Below are 18,047 nucleotides of genomic sequence, written 5' to 3' on the forward strand. Positions count from 1 at the left end.
TGCCAGAACGCAAAGTGTTTGCTAAGAGGAGGACAGACGTGCTTGTACAACAAGAGTGAAAGTTTTGTTTTGCAGTGGTGTGGTGGTTTTCTTTCCTCAGTGACGCTGGACATTTAAATGAAGAAACGTTGGACATGCTCACAGCTGCTGTTCTGGGGTTGTTTCGTGTGAGTGTAAGATGCTGTAATGTTGGGAGTTTTTGGGTAGTTGCAAAACTCATGCATTTATATTGTTTCGTTAATCGTCATAGTTTTTTTTTAAAGTGGGCTTTACTACTAAAAAAAAATAAAAATAATAAAATAATAAAATTGGACAACCCACCAAATGTTTTATTTATATTGAAATAAATTGTAGCACACTCCATAATTGAAAAACGACAATTGAGATCTTTTGATATTGCATTTATTTGACATAACATCATTAAAAGTTGAGAAATGGAAGTCTAATTGCACGTCCACAATGATACAAGATAAAATTCTTCAGATCAAAAAAATCACTTTGAGAGTGTTTCCAAGATTATTGTTCTGTGCCATAATCATGGCAGTTGGAGTGGACTCTGCTGTTCTTTTAAATGGACAATGATTTTTAAAACTTAATTGTTATTATTATAGTAATCAGGCTTAATGTGAATTGGCCCTTATGCATTGAAGATGTGTATACTACAGAGATCTCAACATCACAAACTGTACACTGACTGGACATAAAGTCTACAATCAGAAGTTGGATATTTTGCTTTTGATAAACATTTTATCATCAAATTCCTTCATTTATTAAAAATTCAGTCAACAGAGTTTTTGAGCAGATGTTTACCACGGTTCATCCCCTGAGCACGTGTGTGAGTGGAAAAACTCAAAGTGAAAATGACTCCGTCTGCAGATGGCTGGGCAATGATGTTTTCTGGCAGAAGTGTGTTATTTTTCACGTAGGAATGACATCCAAACCAGTGCAAATCAAAACCATTGTTGTTTTCAATTGGCCTTTATTCTAACTTTTCTTTTTTATCTGTATTCTGTTGTGACATGTGAAGCAGCAGAAATGAATTGGCACATTTTCGAGTTTAGCTATAATTAAGGCTGCAGAATAGGGAAGTTATTGGAGAGATTTCTGTGATAGCAAGCTTGTTATAGCTCTCAAACACGTTTGTTATGCAACTGTTTTCCAAACGTTTTGCTGTTTCTCAGAAGACTTAATGAACCCATTTGTGCAGTTTGATCAGAATAATTAATTCATGATGAGAGATAAATATACAATGCACACAGTTGTGGTGTTCTACTGAGTATCAACATGGCTGTATCAGTTTCAGCGTAAATACACAGAAATGTATTTATGCAAGGCAGTTTGAGTGATGTGTAGAGACACAGAGGAGAATGTTGACAAAGGAATTGTTGAATAAAGTAGTCATTATTTTAGTTTTCACTGATGGCAGATGGACTATCCTGATGATGCTTTTCATACTTTTCTCGACCTTGACAGTGTAACTTACTTGGCAGTCTTTGGTACAGTCACAAGCCTCCCGGTTTTCATCCAAAATATCTTAAATTGTGTTCTGTAGACGAACAAAGCTTTAACAGGTTTGGAACGACATGGGGGTAAGTGATTAAAGGTCCCATGGCATGAAATTGTCACTTTATGAGGTTTTTTAACATTAATATGAGTTTCCCTAGCCTGTATATGGTCCCCCAGTGGCTAGAAATTTTGATAGGTGTAAACCAAGCCCTGGTGTTCTGCTCTGCCTTTGAGAAAACGAGAGCTCAGACGGGCCGCTCTGGAATCTTCCCCTTATGTTGTCATGAGAGGAAGGTTACCTCCCCTTTCTATGCTTTGCCCGCCCAAGCATTTACATTTAATTCAGTCGCAATGTCAGTACAGGTGTTACAAACAGACTTTTACGATATGGATTCAACTGCACTGCCGCAAACAGTGAGTAACAGTGTTCATTTCTGATGTGTAGCTAAGTATTCAAGTTCACACAGACTTTCTTTCTAAATCGTTAAATACTGTTTATGCATCAGTGAATCAAGCCAGTGACTAAATGATCAACTTCACATTGTTTCTCTTAGTAGCATAGCATGAAACAAATCTGTTATTTAAATTGCGATTTAACTACAGAGAGCGATCAAAGGAAATCACTTTATTTCATTCGGAGCTGTCAATCATACATCGCGAGTATATCTGCACACTAGGGCTGTCAAAATTACAAAGAGCTTGGGCGGGTGATGCAAAGTAATGTGACTGTTTAGCTGGAGTTCCACACATTATGCCATGCTCATTTGGGTGCACATTTCTGAGATGTGACCTCATGTTGCTAGTGGTCGAATGGAATGCTAACTGTATCTTAAATAGCTTGCATACAACTTTCTCGCCGGTCAACAATTTTACCACACTTTCTCTGCTGCGTTCGAGTTGGGCTCTGCACTTGCTGGCATCTTCCATGAAGATGCGTCAACTTTCAGCAGTGATGCTGTGCCAGACAGTGCGACTTCTGTGAGGCTGTGACCTGTCCCTGAACCCTCAGGCGCGCTAGTGCGCCCACTCGCAAAACAGGAAAACCACGCCTCTACTACCGCAGGCATTTCTTTTTCCATATTTTTTATTTATTCGAATATAAATTTAGAATATTCGTTGACAGCCCTACTGCACACTTGCCCAAACTGCCGTTATAATGAATGACCTTGTTATGCTGTACAACTTACTGTATTCATGTCGATATTGTGTTTGCTGTTAGTTGTGGTGAAAGCATTTTGTTAAAGAAAATGCTTTGCAATGACGAGATCACTGCATTCACGTGATAAACAGACTGTCTACTCAATGCATCGATTCATGTGATGAGAAAATATCTAAAAAATAACGCTGTAATCAACACTTCCACGATTCGTTAACCTCGACAGCTGTAATAGTAAAAGTATTTGAGAAGGTTTCCACATGTAATACGCAATCGAATGCAAAGATGTCAGCCAATCACAACAGTTGGTGTTTAGTCTCACAGCAGACACGCCCCTTCAAACAGTAATCAAGCCAGAGGGCTAATATCAGGATATAAAAATGCCTTTTATTTTCTAAATTTGTTATGTAAATACCTTACTAACTATATGAGTACACCTCGGGAAACATTAAAAAACATTACAAAAAAAGATAATAATCCACATCATGGGACCTTTTAATGTCAAAATTTTAATTTTGGGTGGAGTATCCCTTTAACTAGTAAACTACAAACTAAAACAGTTAATTATTAATGGTATAACAATTGAATAATAGTGAGCTAAATATTTTGAAATATTTTTATATTTAATTTGAAAACTGAATACTTCTTTTTTTCTTTTCTTTTTTTTCTTTTAACTGTAGAAGCTGCTAAATACATGCAGCCAGTACAGACTTGCTACTGTAGTTTTGTTACTCTGAACTAAGTCTGAATCACATTATGCAAAGGTAAAGTTTAGACACTGGCTTAGATGTTTTGTAACTTGCTACAGTTATCACTGTCAATCATAGCAATGACTCGCAGAACAATTTAGCAGATTCACTTGCATAATGTTTGACACTCGCTCTTGTCATTCCTGAAACAGTATACAGTAGTGTATATATAATAGAGATTTAAATGCAGTTTCAATGCAGCTTTACAGTATCAAAATAGAAAAAGTGTGTCAGTGCAAAAGGACAATAGTAAACACTCAATTTTCAGTTAAGTATACAATGTGGTCTTCTTAGACAATTTTTTGTTTTGTTTTGTTTTTATTGTGGTTGGATGATGTAGAGAAACTAAGCGAAGGGCGCTCACCTTATAGCACAGCTAATTTTAATAGTTGACCGGAAATGACTGAGCTGGCCAGGAAGTAACAGTGCATATAGTCTATTCAGTCCTCACACTGCTAAAGATTTTACAAGAATCTGTGAAAAATGCAGACTAACTGCTTAAGGTCTTAAAGGTGAATAAGAATGGGTAATTTGCATTTTTCACAATTATTTCACAAGTCTTTTGTCATTCCTCAAAAAGAAGTAAACCTTTCTACTGGAGGCCCTCATAGTGAGGCCAGAAGAAAAGGCTTGTCTTAAAATAGCTCAGCAGGTCACTCACTTCTGTCTTTAAGAGGTTTGCCATGTTTTAGTTGAGCAAACAGAATGTCCCTATGTCTTTCAGCATTAGTTAAGTTGGAGGACTTTGGGTGCTGACCACTTTCTTTTCTGCAAACTTTCAAACTACAGCAATTGTTTTGGAAACACTTGGTTATTATGAATCTCCTAACTCCTGATTTACAGATTGTCTGTAGAAATCCGATGTCTTTGGGTTTTCTTCTTTGTGCTTCATCTGTGGCAGGGTGACAGTATATGCCTTGATGGTAGAAATGGTAGATACATATGCCATTGACGTGATCAAATTCAAAAACGCCATTTTAAGGCCAGTTACGCCTTAGTAAAGGATCATTCAGGAGTTCAGTCATAAAAAAAAAAGAAGAAATTATACTTTTGTTGAACAAGAACACATTGAATTGATCAAGAGTGGAAATAAAGACTTTTAATTTTAAATATTTATATTCAAATATTTGCTGTTCTTCTGAACTTTCTATTCATTAAATGCCGCGTTTCCACTGCTGGAACTTTACCCAGGAACTTTGGGCTGGTGTGTGTCCACCGCAGGAACCAGGATCTAAATAAAGTTCCGGGTAAAAAAAAAAAAAAGTTGCCCCTCAGAAAGTCCCTGCTCATGAGAAAGTACTTTTTCGAAGGTCCAGAACTTTTGGGGGCGGGACTTGGGCGCTAAACGTGCTGATTGGTTGAGGTCACGCAGCATTGTTTTTCAACCACCATTTATTAAGATAATTTTCAAAGTATTACTGTTATTGTGTCATGAAATGTAATTTTAAAAGTATTTCAGGCGAGAATGTAGTTGTTTTAAGCTCAAATCTGCGGTTTATTTATAAAGACGTCACCTATATAAAATTTTTTTTAACGATTTACGAGGCGATTAGCTGGCTATATAAAATATAATTCATTTTTAATAAATCTAACATGTAATCTTTGGTCTTTAATCAATTTACCTATTAATATGTTAAAATTTAAAATAAAAAGAGGCAATACTGTGATATATTTTGTTTTATTGTAATGTAGGCTATATGTGACAGATTTCCCTGAACTATATTTCTGCGGCTATTATTATGTTTAAATGAAAACGAGCAGAGGCAGTGGTGTTTGATATCAATCACCTTTATTTATATAGTGCTTTAAACAAAATACATTGCGCCAAAGCACTGAACAACATTCATTTGGAAAACAGTGTCTCAATAATGCAAAATGATAGTTAAAGGCAGTTCATCATTGAATTCATTGATGTCATCTCTGTTCAGTTGAAATAGTGTCTGTTTTAATTTGCAATCAAGTCAACCATATCGCTGTAGATGAAGTGACCAATATTGATAGTGATATCAAGTGATATCATATTTTGTCTTATTGTAAATATACACTGAGGAGAATTGAGGTAGCCAAGGTGAGCTGACTGATGATTAAAGTGCGCTGCTGTTTGCAGAATTACCGGACTTGCGTCGTCCTGTCCACAGGAGATCACAATCCCGAGTCCTGAGTCGAACTCACAAACTATAGTTCAGTCCGAAATATTGAGGGTACAAATCCGAAATTTTCATCATTTGTATTGAGAAACGGGCACAAACTTAAGTCACCATAGTATTTGCCTAATCTTCACAGTGCTTTAGACTGAGGTGGAAACACAGAAAGCAACAGGTTTGTGGGGGGAAATTCCTGTGAAAAAAAAAAAAAAAAAAACGTTCCTGGTACAATTGTTCTTGGTAATTTCAGTGGAAACGCGGCTAAAGGGTAAAAATGTATCATGCTTTCCACAAAAATATTAAGGAGCACAACTCTTTAAACTTATTTCAGCATATTTTAAGGATTTCCGAAGTGACACTGGAAACTGGAGTAATGGCTTCTGAATATTCAGCTTTGATATCATAGGAATAAATATTAAAAATATATAAAAATGGAAAAATTATTGTAAGATTTCAGAATATTTTCTATTTACTATATTTCCAATTAAATAATTGCAACCTTGGTGAACACAAGAGACATCTTTCAAAAGCATTAAAAAAAACAAAAATGTTTAAACTGTTGTTTATATTGTGATATATTCATAAATCATTATCAGGTTTTGATTATGCCATCAACTCCTGGTGTGCTTATGAGACACTCACTGGCCCTTGAGTTCTCAGCCACTGAAAGGTGGTGATGATACATGTACATGAATTAACCCAGTGGTGAACCCAGTGGAGAGGAACTGCAGATTTATTGGTGTGTGTGTGTGTGTGTGTGTGTGTGTGTGTGTGTGAGAGAGAGAGAATGAGCAAGTGAGTGAGTTAGAGTGTGTGCATTGGCTAGTGGCCAGTGTGAAGTAAAACCAGCAAGCGCCATCTGTCTCACTGCATTAAGCCATCCATATGGTATTCTCTCTCTCTCACTCATTGCATGTTCTTTTGTCCAGATTCTAAGAAAACAATAATGTTGGTCTTCTTATTCTGACCAATGTTCATCTTTATCACACTATATTATCAAGATCCTCTCTGATTGGTGTTTGGCACTGGGCTCCAGTAGATTGTGCCAACCTCTTTCAAAGATCCCAGATCTCCAAGAGGACTGGCAGAGTGGGTTTCCTGCGACAGCCAGAGGATTAGTGGTTTGTTCACAGAATGTTAAAATGGTCACACATTAATATAAAACAACAGTTTTTATCGTTCTTTTTCACATAATAAATGTCAAGTCAGTACTTTGTAAGCTTGTTTTTGTACGCTTCTATGTGACATTTTAACTCCAGTTTTTTAATCTGGAATGGATGATGAAACATATAGCTGAACCATATAGCTTCTTAACATTAGCTTTGGTTGATGTTGTCTAAAAGTGATAGTTCATCTACAAATAAAAATTGTCGTTCCAAAGTAGTTTGACTTTCTTTTTTCTGTGTGACACAAAATATGATACTTCGAAGACGTTCAGGTCCAAACAGCATCTGACCCTATAGTTTTATTATATATATTATTTTTTTTTCATCAAAATAAATTGTCTGCAGAAGGAAGTCAGTCATACAGTTTTGGAATGACTTGAGGGTGAGTAAATGTTGATAGAATAATTATTATTATTATTATTTTGGGTGAAGCGTCACTTTAAGATTGGTGTTGATCATTATTATGGATATCGGAGACCCTCTGTTCAAGATCTCTCATATAGAAATTATCCTAATACCTATATTATTGTATTTCTGAGGTTTTCTGTAACACTGAAATTTCCTCTTTTGTGAATTCAGTGTAAAACTGTCTGTAATCTGTCTGTTTAAAATTCTGAACTTTTTTTATTTTATATTTATTATTGCTCTCAATTGCAGTTAGTGTATTCGATTCACTCTTTCCCTCAGGACTTGGTCTGATTAATTGTGCTAGTATAATCTGCCGCACCTTTTCAGTTAGTTAAGACAATGTGTCTATTCAGAGATTTGAATTCAGAGACGTGAGATGACAGAGATAGGCCATTAGTGTCATGTGTGAGCGAGTCTGTAGAATTAGCTTTTGATGACAGCTTGAGTATTTCAGCTCTCTCATGCTCTGAGAGTCCTAAATAAATCTCATGTGACTGACTAACAGTAACTAGACCAGAACTTTCTGATTTCACAGATACAAGATTTAACTGGAATTTCATCCAGCGTGGAGCTTTACTTCCACTGCTGGGGGTTAAATAATCCATAATGTATGACTTATAAGATTTGTTTTTTTACATGGCTCCTATGGTCCTGGAAATCCTGGAAATTTTTAATTGTGTTTGCCCGGCCTTGAAAATGTAAATTAACAAAATCATAAAAGTCATTAAGAAAAATACTCTATATGTACATTTTACTAGTTTTGTTCTGCTTTTTAAAAAAAATTTATTTGTGAGTGAATCTTTAATTTATTTTTTTAAGTTTACTTGGGTGTTCCTAAAGAACTGGCATTGAGCAGATGGTATTTTTGATTCATGTATGGATTACACTGTGCCTTTTTTTTGTGTGTGTGCATGCTTTATTTTCCCTTTTTTATTTTTATTTTTTAGAATGTCACAAGTAAAGACACTCCTTATTTCAGCTACCCATATTCATGTGTCACTCTTGTAATCTAGGAGAACTTTGCTCGGTCTCCTGTTCACTTATCAACAGGACTGTGATTTATATATGTGTTTAGTTTATTCTAAAACAAGATTGTGTCTAATAATTATGATTGTTGTGTTCATACTGGTCCCTTAACCCACCTAAAAGTTAGGTCTAAACTACTTGTTTATCTTTTCAAAGCTGGATAGTTTTGGTTTGGTTGCTGCAGGTGTTATTCTCATGCCACAACCTTGAACAAATGCCAGTTTTCAGAACTTTGCGACAGGAAGCAAAGCTATAGAGGAAGAAAAAGAACTGCTTGAAGAGGAGGCAAAGCTTTCAGTCCATTCACACCATGGCTTCTCACATCTACAGAAACACAAAGCAAGGCATTCATAAGTCATGAGTGCAGTGACTAACACACTTTTGCTTAGACATCACATCATGCTTTTAGTCTATAATGCTCTTTGTTTACCTTTCTCTCATCTTCCTCCTCCCTACATCTCCTTTTGCTAAGTCATCCGATGTTGCCTGCTACTTATTGCACTGTTCTTTATTTATGATCCTTCAGCATTGATCGCTCTTCGCATTAACCCCTCATTCAAACTAGAGCTTTCGATCCTACAGGCCTGCTGTGACCGTTCCTCACTTCAAATCATGTCAAGTCATGTTCAAACCTAGTGGCGCACTTGCCGTGATGTGGCTTTTAAAATGTTCCAGTTTATGTGATAAAGTTGTGCATTAGTCACCACTGGCCTGTATTTGGGCTTCTGGCATAGAGAATAATACCTTTCTGCAGATCACAAACAGCAACTGACCACATACTTATCAAATAATGCAACTATAGACCTGCCTTAGACTACTTAAATTCCTGGCTTACGTTTCATCCTCCTACTTCCACAAACGCCTCTACCTTGCCCGGTTTACCCAGAAGCAAAGCTGATTAATGCTGATTTTGCCAATTCTTTATTTCCTACATGAATGAAGGATAAAAGGTTGAGGGGTTTGGGAGAGGGATGCCCCGAGGCAAGAGCTGAAAATACTACACCTCTGTCAGCACTCTTTCTTTAGGAAAAGTTACACAATACAGCTTAAGCTTGTAGAGCGTGCAATGAAAGCTTGATGAGTGTGACACTTTACTCCTAGGATTATCACGTTGAGTCCTCCTTTTGAGTGACTGCCAAGTGTGTGAATCTCAGGAAGGTCAAACTGATAGCGTGCTCCAAGTGTCTTAGTACATTTTCTGAAAATCAGTGGTTTTTATCCTTGCCCTGTATGTGTGATTCATTGCATCCTGACCATTTCTAGTAACTAAATGGGAAATGTTGAACCACAGTCATTTTTAAACCAGGATTAATGTAACCTTGGGATACCTGTTCATATTCAATTAATCCTGGTAAGACTTTCAGAAAGATTCAACACTTTACATTGATTAACAGGGAATAATTGTGTTCATTGGTTGGGCAAGTGTAATATGTGGGCAGGTTATTATTGATACATATTTCCTGATTCAGTTAGATTCTGATTCATTCACAAGCTCTAGAGTCGGTTTAAATTTGACTTTTCAGTTGAGTATATTTCAGTTATATAAGGTCTGTTTTGCTTGCAAGTAATTCTTTCTCAGTTAACATTAAATATAGGAAATCATCTAACTTAGTATATTAAAAATATTAAAAATATCAGATTTCAACAATAGGGCTGAAACCTGGTTAAATTTACAGACAAATGTAATAATCAACATAGTTCAAAACTTCTATTATATGTGTGTGTGTGTGTGTGTGTGTGTGTGTGTGTAAAAACCTACATTTTTAGCAGCTGTTACTCCAGTGTCACATGATCCTCAAGAAACATTTCTCATTATAATCAATGCTGAAAACAGTTGTTGCTTAATATTTATTTATTTATTGTGGAAACCATTACACCTTTTTTTCAGTATTCTTTGATAAAAAGCAAGTTCCAAATAATATCACTTATTTAAAATAAAATCCTTTCTAAATATATACAATAGAAATCTTGAATTAATATATTTCTAAACATTCAATTATTAGTTTTTATTTATTCATAATTGATTTTACATCTGCACAAATTTGAATGTATTTATAATTTATGATAATTATCAGGCTCCCACGCTCTGCAGATTGAAGTGCCTTGTTTTTCATTTCAATAGTTAGTCGGTAAACAACAGAATACCAGCGTTTCTGCTCATCTCAGGGAACTCCTTAATTTTTTCTGTGAACTTTACCACAAGAATGCGGAGCAGCAGATTTGTGTCTCCTTCATGTCATGTCATGTGTTCATCTCCACCTCCAGACCCCTAAGTAGGGTGCCTTCAGGCTGTATTGGTGGTCATGAGTGAGATGGAGTGTAGCTTGTTTTCACATCTGGAATTGGGTCTCTATCCAGCGTCTATCAAGTGTGTTACAAAACCTATTTTGTTCCAACATTTACAGCAAAGTGGAGACATGAGTGTCTCCTGTATGTCAGTTAAAGCTGTGGCGGCAGATCACCTTTGTCCATCACAAAGGCAGCTGCCCCATAGAGAGAGGTTTATCGTTTGTTCCCAGACAAGACAATCAGTTGTGTCTGAGGGGCCCAGTAGGCATCTGGGTTTAGCGTGCTGAATTCAGGAACCATTCATGATGATAATTGTGATGATAAAAGCTGAATCTGCATATTAAGTGCTGATTCATCCAGGTATGCATGCAAATCCATTCACATTTTCTCTTTGTTAATCCTCAGAGATGTTTGATAGGATATATAAGGGGAAACTGAGCATGCACGGTTAGGTTTCCAGAGATGAAAGTAGTTCCACAGAAGAGCAACTTATTAGATTTCATACATTATGCAGGAAGAGGTAATACAGCTGGAAGCGTATCTGTGACAGACGCAGGATAGGGGATGAAAGGGCAGGAAGTGAAGATCCTAATGTTTGTTTTCATCGGGAAAGCTGTTATTTGGGTTCATGTCAGAAAGGATTTCGAAGCACTGTCTGTCAGATGATATCAGCTGGTTTTATGGGCACCGTGTTCCCTGTTATTTGCTATTTAGAGTTTCTAACAACTTCTTCTCAAACATTCTTTTTAAAAACTCACACAAAAGAGACCAGAAACCAAACTGTACACCACAACATTACTTTGACAGAGGCTTACTTCATCAGTGGGCTTATTTTTATATGGAAGATGTTGAACATTTATTTTTAAATGCACTAGATCTTAATTTAATAAATCTTTGCATCCCATATGTGCATCACTAGTGCTATGAGCTACATTAGCCAGGCTCAACCGCCTGTGATTATACACATAATTTGGAGACGCCAGCTGGGTAGAAGGTTTTTTATTTGTTTACAAAGACATTCCTTGTCTGTTTTTGCGGCAGCTAGGCAATTAATTAACTCCAAATGTAATTGGACATGCTTTTAGTGTCCTTGTGTTCTCTGTCTTACGTAACCAAGCTTTGCTTTGCTCAGCCAGTATTAGTAAAAGTATCATAAAACTTGTTTTTTGTGATGAAATTTGAATCGGCCAGTCTTTTTAATGGCCAATATTTAACCTCTGAGCCTGGAACACAATGGCAATTGACAGTGAGTGTGCAGTTTTTAGGATAAGACTTTGGAATGTAATAATCAATCATGCACATCATTTGTGCTTGAACTGCTACTTGACTTGACACAATTTAGCCTAATAAACTTTAAAATGATTTTCCAACTTGTTCTACTCATATTTTGTTGTGACTGAACACCCTTGACCAATTAAGAAGCTCTTTGTTGAAGCATACCAAACATTGTTATAAGTTTGTAGTCGTATGGTTTTAAATCTGAGATCCAGTTGAATCCAAATACTTTTAGAGGGCAGCTGGATCTCAGCGTGACTGGATCATGTGTCTGTCGCCAAAACCTAGCGGAGTTCACCGATCAGCCGGAGGGGAGCGGATTCAGCCTATAAATATAGAAAATCAAAACATGAAGATGCTTGTTGGTTGGTTTGCTTTTAGGCAGTTGTGATAATAAAAGTCTGCTTTTGTCCAAAAAAAAAAAAAAATGGAGACTTGAAGTGTTTGGAGAGCAAACCGCAGTTTCTGTACTTTAAACTTAATTTACAGCATTCCAAAGACAAAATGCAGACAAGAATTAACAGGCCATTCAAAGTCAGTGTTGTCATGCTCGCTCCTCATAGCCCAAACCACAACGTGCACCATGGGATAGTTGTGGAGCAAGGGGGCGGCAAGGGGGTTTGTCCTCCTCCTTCACAGAAAGACTAATTTCCTGTACTAGCAGTACCAAGAAGTTGATACTAAAATATCACATTTGCAAACACTGTAAAAAGTTGTGCAACGAGAAGTAAACATTGCAGATATGACTGGCTAAATGGTACTTTGTATGAACTTGGCCGAGTCTGGAGTGCCAAACTCACTTTCGCCCTTTCCTCTTTCTCCATGTCCTTTTTTTCTGTTTTAGGTCAGTCAGGGAAATGTCCCAGGTATTGAGAGTGCGTACTTGGCCATGGACACTGAAGAGGGGGTGGAGGTGGTTTGGAACGAAGTGGAGTTTTCAGACAAGAAGGTTTTCAAGTCCTTTGAGGTAGGACCATGCTTGTTTTCCAAAATCAGTGTTATGGCTGGGATACTTAGTATGCTGCTCCACAAACATCTGCGAAATGTTACAGTATTGGAGTATCATCATGCTGGAATAGTGGTACTGTGACAGAAACAACGCTTGAAATGTGAAACCAAGAGTTGATGTACTTTGTGTTATGCAGGAGCGGATAAAGGAGATGTTTGAGAACCTGATGCAGGTGGAGCATCCCAATATTGTGAAGTTTCACAAGTACTGGTTGGACATGAGAGAGAGCAGAGCGAGGGTGAGACAGATGCAAGACACACATGCTAGAAATGAACTTTGCCCTAAATTCAGACTTTCACGTTTTCTTTCATTTCGTGCCCCACAGGTAATTTTTATCACTGAATACATGTCATCTGGAAGCCTCAAGCAGTTTTTGAAGAAGACCAAGAAAAACCACAAAACTATGAATGTGAAGGTGAGATGTTTTCTCAATCATAGAAAAGTTAGAGGACGATGCCACCTTCTGGCAGAAATATGACAAAATCATAACACACTGGTACTATCTGTATGTCTCAGGCATGGAAGCGCTGGTGCACGCAGATACTCTCTGCACTCAGGTAGGACATTGAGGATTAAGTATCATCTCCTGAAATCACCTGCACATTTGCTGTTAAAGCTGAAGTCAAATAAAAATATTTTCCCAGCTTGATACACAGAGACAGCTAGAAGTCAGTGAATACTGTGACTCTGTGTCACTCTGAAAACATTTCTTTGGTTGTTTGAGCATCTTGACCAACCCAGCATAGCAACACTGACTCAGAAAAGGGTGTGAGTTTGGGGGGTGGGCCTGTCAGTTTGTTTGGCCAATCACAGATGAGGGGAGTGTGGGACAGTTATGTTTCATGACACTAGAAGTTACACAGTTCAGCTATTCGCTTAAGTCGGACGTCACGTGTCACTGCTTCCGTGTCCAAACGCTCTATCAGATACCACGAGAAAACAACAAAAGATGCGAATATTAACTCACAATGTGATAGAATAATACCAGGAAAGCTATAATCCTAACCTTTTAACTCCATACTGAAGTCCCAGATAGCCAGGCAATGAAAATATAAATAAATAAATATACAAATTATTTGTGTTTGGGATGCTGTGAGCACGGAGACTGTAGTGTACACTGTAAGTTTCAAAGTGTTTAGCTTAAATGATTAATATGAATAAACAGTGCTCATAAACGTCTGCTGAGGTCGTATTTTCAAGTGAAGCCAGTTGAGGCCTGGATTAAAAAAAAAAATATATATATAATTTTATTAGCTAAATCTTTTTCTCTTTAAAATGTATTTTATTTAAAAAAAAAATTTTTAAATCATTATTATTTTAATAATGCATTATTTTACATTTTCAGTGTTTCGAAGGATTTGTGTGTGTGTGTGTGAATACAAGTACTCATGTTTTATCTTTTCTGTCTAGTTACTTGCATTCATGTGATGCACCCATCATCCACGGTAACCTGACCTGTGACACCATCTTTATCCAGCACAATGGCCTCATAAAGATCGGCTCAGGTTTGACACTAGCCTTGTGTTTAAGGTTTAACTCGAAAATTTGATGTTTGATTATTTTTAACATGGAACATCTGTTTTTAGAACAGTAATATGTCTCTTCTTTCTTTTACAGTTTGGCACAGGCTGTTTGTTAACGGTAAGTCCATTCTGAGCTCTCTATGTCATGTGCGCAGGAATTTGCTTATCTTGTCAGAAAGAAAACACTGACTGTACTTTGACTGTTTCCTTTCCTTCCTTCCTTAAACAATGCTTCGTATATTGGCCAAAAATCCTGGCAGTTAAATAATATACTATAATATTAATTGTCAGCTTTCACAATCTACGACATAAAGAAAAGAAGGCATGCTTTGATTTATTTTGGACTCTAGCCCATGTGCTAGAGATATTGTACGTTTACTGGCAATCATTTTTCCATTCATATAATGTAATAAAAATAGAGTTTGAATGTTGTGTGTTTCTCTTAGTATTTGCTGAGGCGATTCATGGGAATGTGCATCAACATCGAGATGAAATGCGGAACCAGCATTTCTTTGCTCCGGAGTATGGCAGTGAGTATCCGATGCCTTTTACTATATTATCATCATTCTCAATCTGGAAAAATTAGAAAAAAAACTAAAAACCTGGGCATTTATTTATCAGCAAAGAAAATTTGTTTTGCTCATAATTTGTAATACATTAGAAAACTGCAAAATATAAATTGTACTTTCATGACATAAATATAAATGTTCACTTTCATGACATTTCTTTGTTTTCTCTTTCTCAAGTTGCTGAAGATGACTACGCCATTGATATCTTTTCATTTGGCATCTGTGCCTTAGAGGTCTGAGTATTACTTTAACGATCCTTAATAATCAAAAAAATAGCAGATTATAATAATTACGAAAGAAAGAGATTATGTGTGACTTTGAATTTTGTTTTCCCTGCTCACCTTTAGATGGCAGTACTGGAAATCCAGGCCAATGGAGACATTTCAGTTTCGAAAGAGGCCGTTGATCATGCTGGACAATCACTTGAGGACCCTCTCATGAGGGTAAAAGATCTTAAGTGTATGTTTATAGCTAATACAGCTCTGTTGAATGTTTGGGGTTTACTGTAATGCCTTCATCACTTACACTGACAGGAATTCATCCAGTCGTGTGTGCACACCGAAGCCAAGACGAGACCTACAGCTCATGACCTGCTGTTCCACAGAGTGTTATTTGAGGTCCACTCCTTAAAACTGCTTGCTGCGCACTGCTTTATCAATAACCAGTGTAAGTGGGACATGGAAAACACTGTTGTGCATCCCTTCCTCAGAGTCCTCAGAGTATAAATGATTTAATTCAGATCTTAAGTTCCACCAAAGAGCAAAAAACTTTAGCCTTGAAATGTGTTTGCTATATATCTAAAAAAAAAAAAAAAAGATTGTATGCCTTTGCATTATCTTCTTATTATTACAAAGTGAAATTGTGCATTTTAAAATCAACTGTTTTTATTTGAATTTAATCTTAATTTCCAATTCCTCACAAATCTATATGTATGTAAATCTATATATTAAATACATTAAATAGAGATGGTTTTTTTAATTTATGTTTTTATCTTAAACATAAAATAAATGTTATGCATGGCACATTTATGCAAAAGGAAATTGTTGCTCCTTCATATTTCTTTTTGGTTAAGGTCTTAAACGTAGTTTAATTTTCTCCAGATCTCCTTCCTGAGAATTGTGTGGAAGAGAAAACAAAATCTTTTGACCCTAATGGCATCATGGCAGAGATTAATCATCGTGACCGACCTGGAGTCCATCTAAAGTAAGTTTCTCAAACAAAATGTTTGAAGTTTCTGATTGTTTCCCACTTTCCTCTGACGTCCTTCTCTCTTTATTTATTTATTTTTTTTCAAGGTACTCTCACGTTTCTCCTCTGGAGCTGGACAAATTCCTTGAGGATGTGAAGTGAGTCACAGAGAACATCAGCTGATCTTAGATTTAGACTGTTTTTGTCTCCATACTTGATCATTTAAAAACCTTTCTTCTGCTCAAACAGGAACGGCATATATCCCCTCATGAACTTTGCTTCTCAGCGGCCGCATCCTATCCCTCGCGCTCTTTCTTTGTCACAGGAACAGATGGAGACTGTGAAGACCCCAACCCCAGAACCACAGGAGACTGAAACCAGAAAGGTTAGAATATGATTTATGTTCGAAACAATGTTGAGAGTTACTGACTCCTGATCTATTGCTCCATGAGACTCTGTCCTCTTAAAAACCTGGTGTGTTTGATTTGTGCAACAGAAAAGAGGCACTAAATATTCAAATCCTTGTGGTTTCATACAGGTTGTCCAGATCCACTGTAATTTGGAAGCGAATGAGGAAGGCACAAGGAGTCACGTAAGTGACCATTTAGTTTTGCTTAGCTTCTTCACCTGAAAAGTTGTGGACATTGTGCATCATCTATCCTTTCTTTCTCTGTAGCTCTCTCTCTTTTTAAAGATGGATGACAGGCTTCACCGTCAGCTCAGCTGTGATGTTTTGCCATGTAAGTACATTTTAAAATATTCAAATGTGTTCTTGTTGCATTTATTTTTTGAGAATAAAAATGAGAGTATATGAGATGCATGTAAATGGCTGAAAATATCTTCTTCTTTTTTTCAGCGGACACTCCCAAAGATTTGGCTAGTGAATTGGTTCACCATGCTTTCATCAGTGAAGTAAGCTCGAGATCTTCTAAACATCAGGCTTCTTCATGCCTTTCAGTCACATTTAACAGAAAAGAGCTTATACTATATTTATATACTATACTTACTATATTTAAGCATGTACCATATTTGCTATATAGTTTGTATTGTTTTTTTTTTTTACATGTGTATACTGAATATATTCTGAAAAAAAAAAAAAAAAAAAAAAAAAATATATATATATATATATATATATATATATATATATATATATATATATATATATATATATATATATATATATATATATATATAATATACTGAAATGTATAGCTATTTGGTGTAATGGCAATTTGTATTTGGTGTAATGGCAATTTCTATTTGGTGATGTGCATTATGCAAATAAATTACAGGGTTAAAATTTGAATTCTATCACCCAACCATAAGCAGTTTAACTGAGGAATTAATAGAAAATCAATACTTGTATATAACACATTGTGCATGATAAATCTTTAGTCCTCTAGTGTGTAGGCCAAACAGAAAACCTCAAAAAATAGCTTTGCTTTGTGTGATTGTTATTATCTTGTTTTTGTGTCATGCAGGAAGACTGTGAGAAGTTGGCATGTTTTCTTGAGGATGCATTTTATAAGCACAGGTCAGGGACGTCCAGCTCTCCTACTGCCATGGCTGTGATGAACTAAGCCCAACTGGTCCCATAATAGACAAACCGAGATTGAAGACTGGGTCAGAGCATGAGGAAAACCAATGGTGAGAGATTCAGAAGAGGGAAATGAGACCAAATACGCAACATTACATGAATGAAGGTCAGGAAAAGATGGCTTCAGAGTAAGTGACGGGACTGGGGAGAAAGTCTCACACCATACCGCATGGTAGCTGCACAAACTCCAAAGAGCTCAAACTGTTCATTTTGATCTTGAAGGATCTTGAAACACTGCTATCATCTCACCATGATGAACACTTCTATCACTTGCAGAGATTCTGCCTCAGTGCCAGCATTTTGATTGTGATCAAATTATTTTTTTTGTAATAACATCCCTCCGAGTCATTGTGTCTATATGGCATAATCCATTGTCATCTAGCAAAGGACAAAATCTCAAACAGACAATTTTGTTCCAATATAAATGTGTTATTTATTATTT

General features: G+C 36.5%; 1 protein-coding gene across 1 annotated transcript in view; it reads left to right on the forward strand.

Moving 5' to 3' along the window:
* The window catches only part of LOC113118562 (nuclear receptor-binding protein 2-like), a 465,395-nt gene extending 447,679 nt beyond the window's left edge, over nt 1–17,716 (forward strand). The window contains exons 2-18 of the mRNA XM_026287840.1: nt 12,564–12,686; nt 12,865–12,966; nt 13,054–13,143; nt 13,245–13,285; nt 14,139–14,233; nt 14,346–14,369; nt 14,698–14,781; nt 14,998–15,053; nt 15,168–15,263; nt 15,354–15,486; nt 15,921–16,023; nt 16,116–16,166; nt 16,258–16,393; nt 16,547–16,600; nt 16,685–16,748; nt 16,865–16,920; nt 17,490–17,716. Coding sequence (XP_026143625.1) covers nt 12,564–12,686; nt 12,865–12,966; nt 13,054–13,143; nt 13,245–13,285; nt 14,139–14,233; nt 14,346–14,369; nt 14,698–14,781; nt 14,998–15,053; nt 15,168–15,263; nt 15,354–15,486; nt 15,921–16,023; nt 16,116–16,166; nt 16,258–16,393; nt 16,547–16,600; nt 16,685–16,748; nt 16,865–16,920; nt 17,490–17,588 — 1,407 coding nt within the window. The 3' untranslated portion in view covers nt 17,589–17,716. The remainder of the gene's footprint in view (nt 1–12,563; nt 12,687–12,864; nt 12,967–13,053; nt 13,144–13,244; nt 13,286–14,138; nt 14,234–14,345; nt 14,370–14,697; nt 14,782–14,997; nt 15,054–15,167; nt 15,264–15,353; nt 15,487–15,920; nt 16,024–16,115; nt 16,167–16,257; nt 16,394–16,546; nt 16,601–16,684; nt 16,749–16,864; nt 16,921–17,489) is intronic.
* Nucleotides 17,717–18,047: the final 331 nt, after the last annotated feature.

This window comes from Carassius auratus, chromosome 2 (genome assembly GCF_003368295.1).
Source record: "Carassius auratus strain Wakin chromosome 2, ASM336829v1, whole genome shotgun sequence".
Lineage (NCBI taxonomy): Eukaryota > Metazoa > Chordata > Actinopteri > Cypriniformes > Cyprinidae > Carassius > Carassius auratus.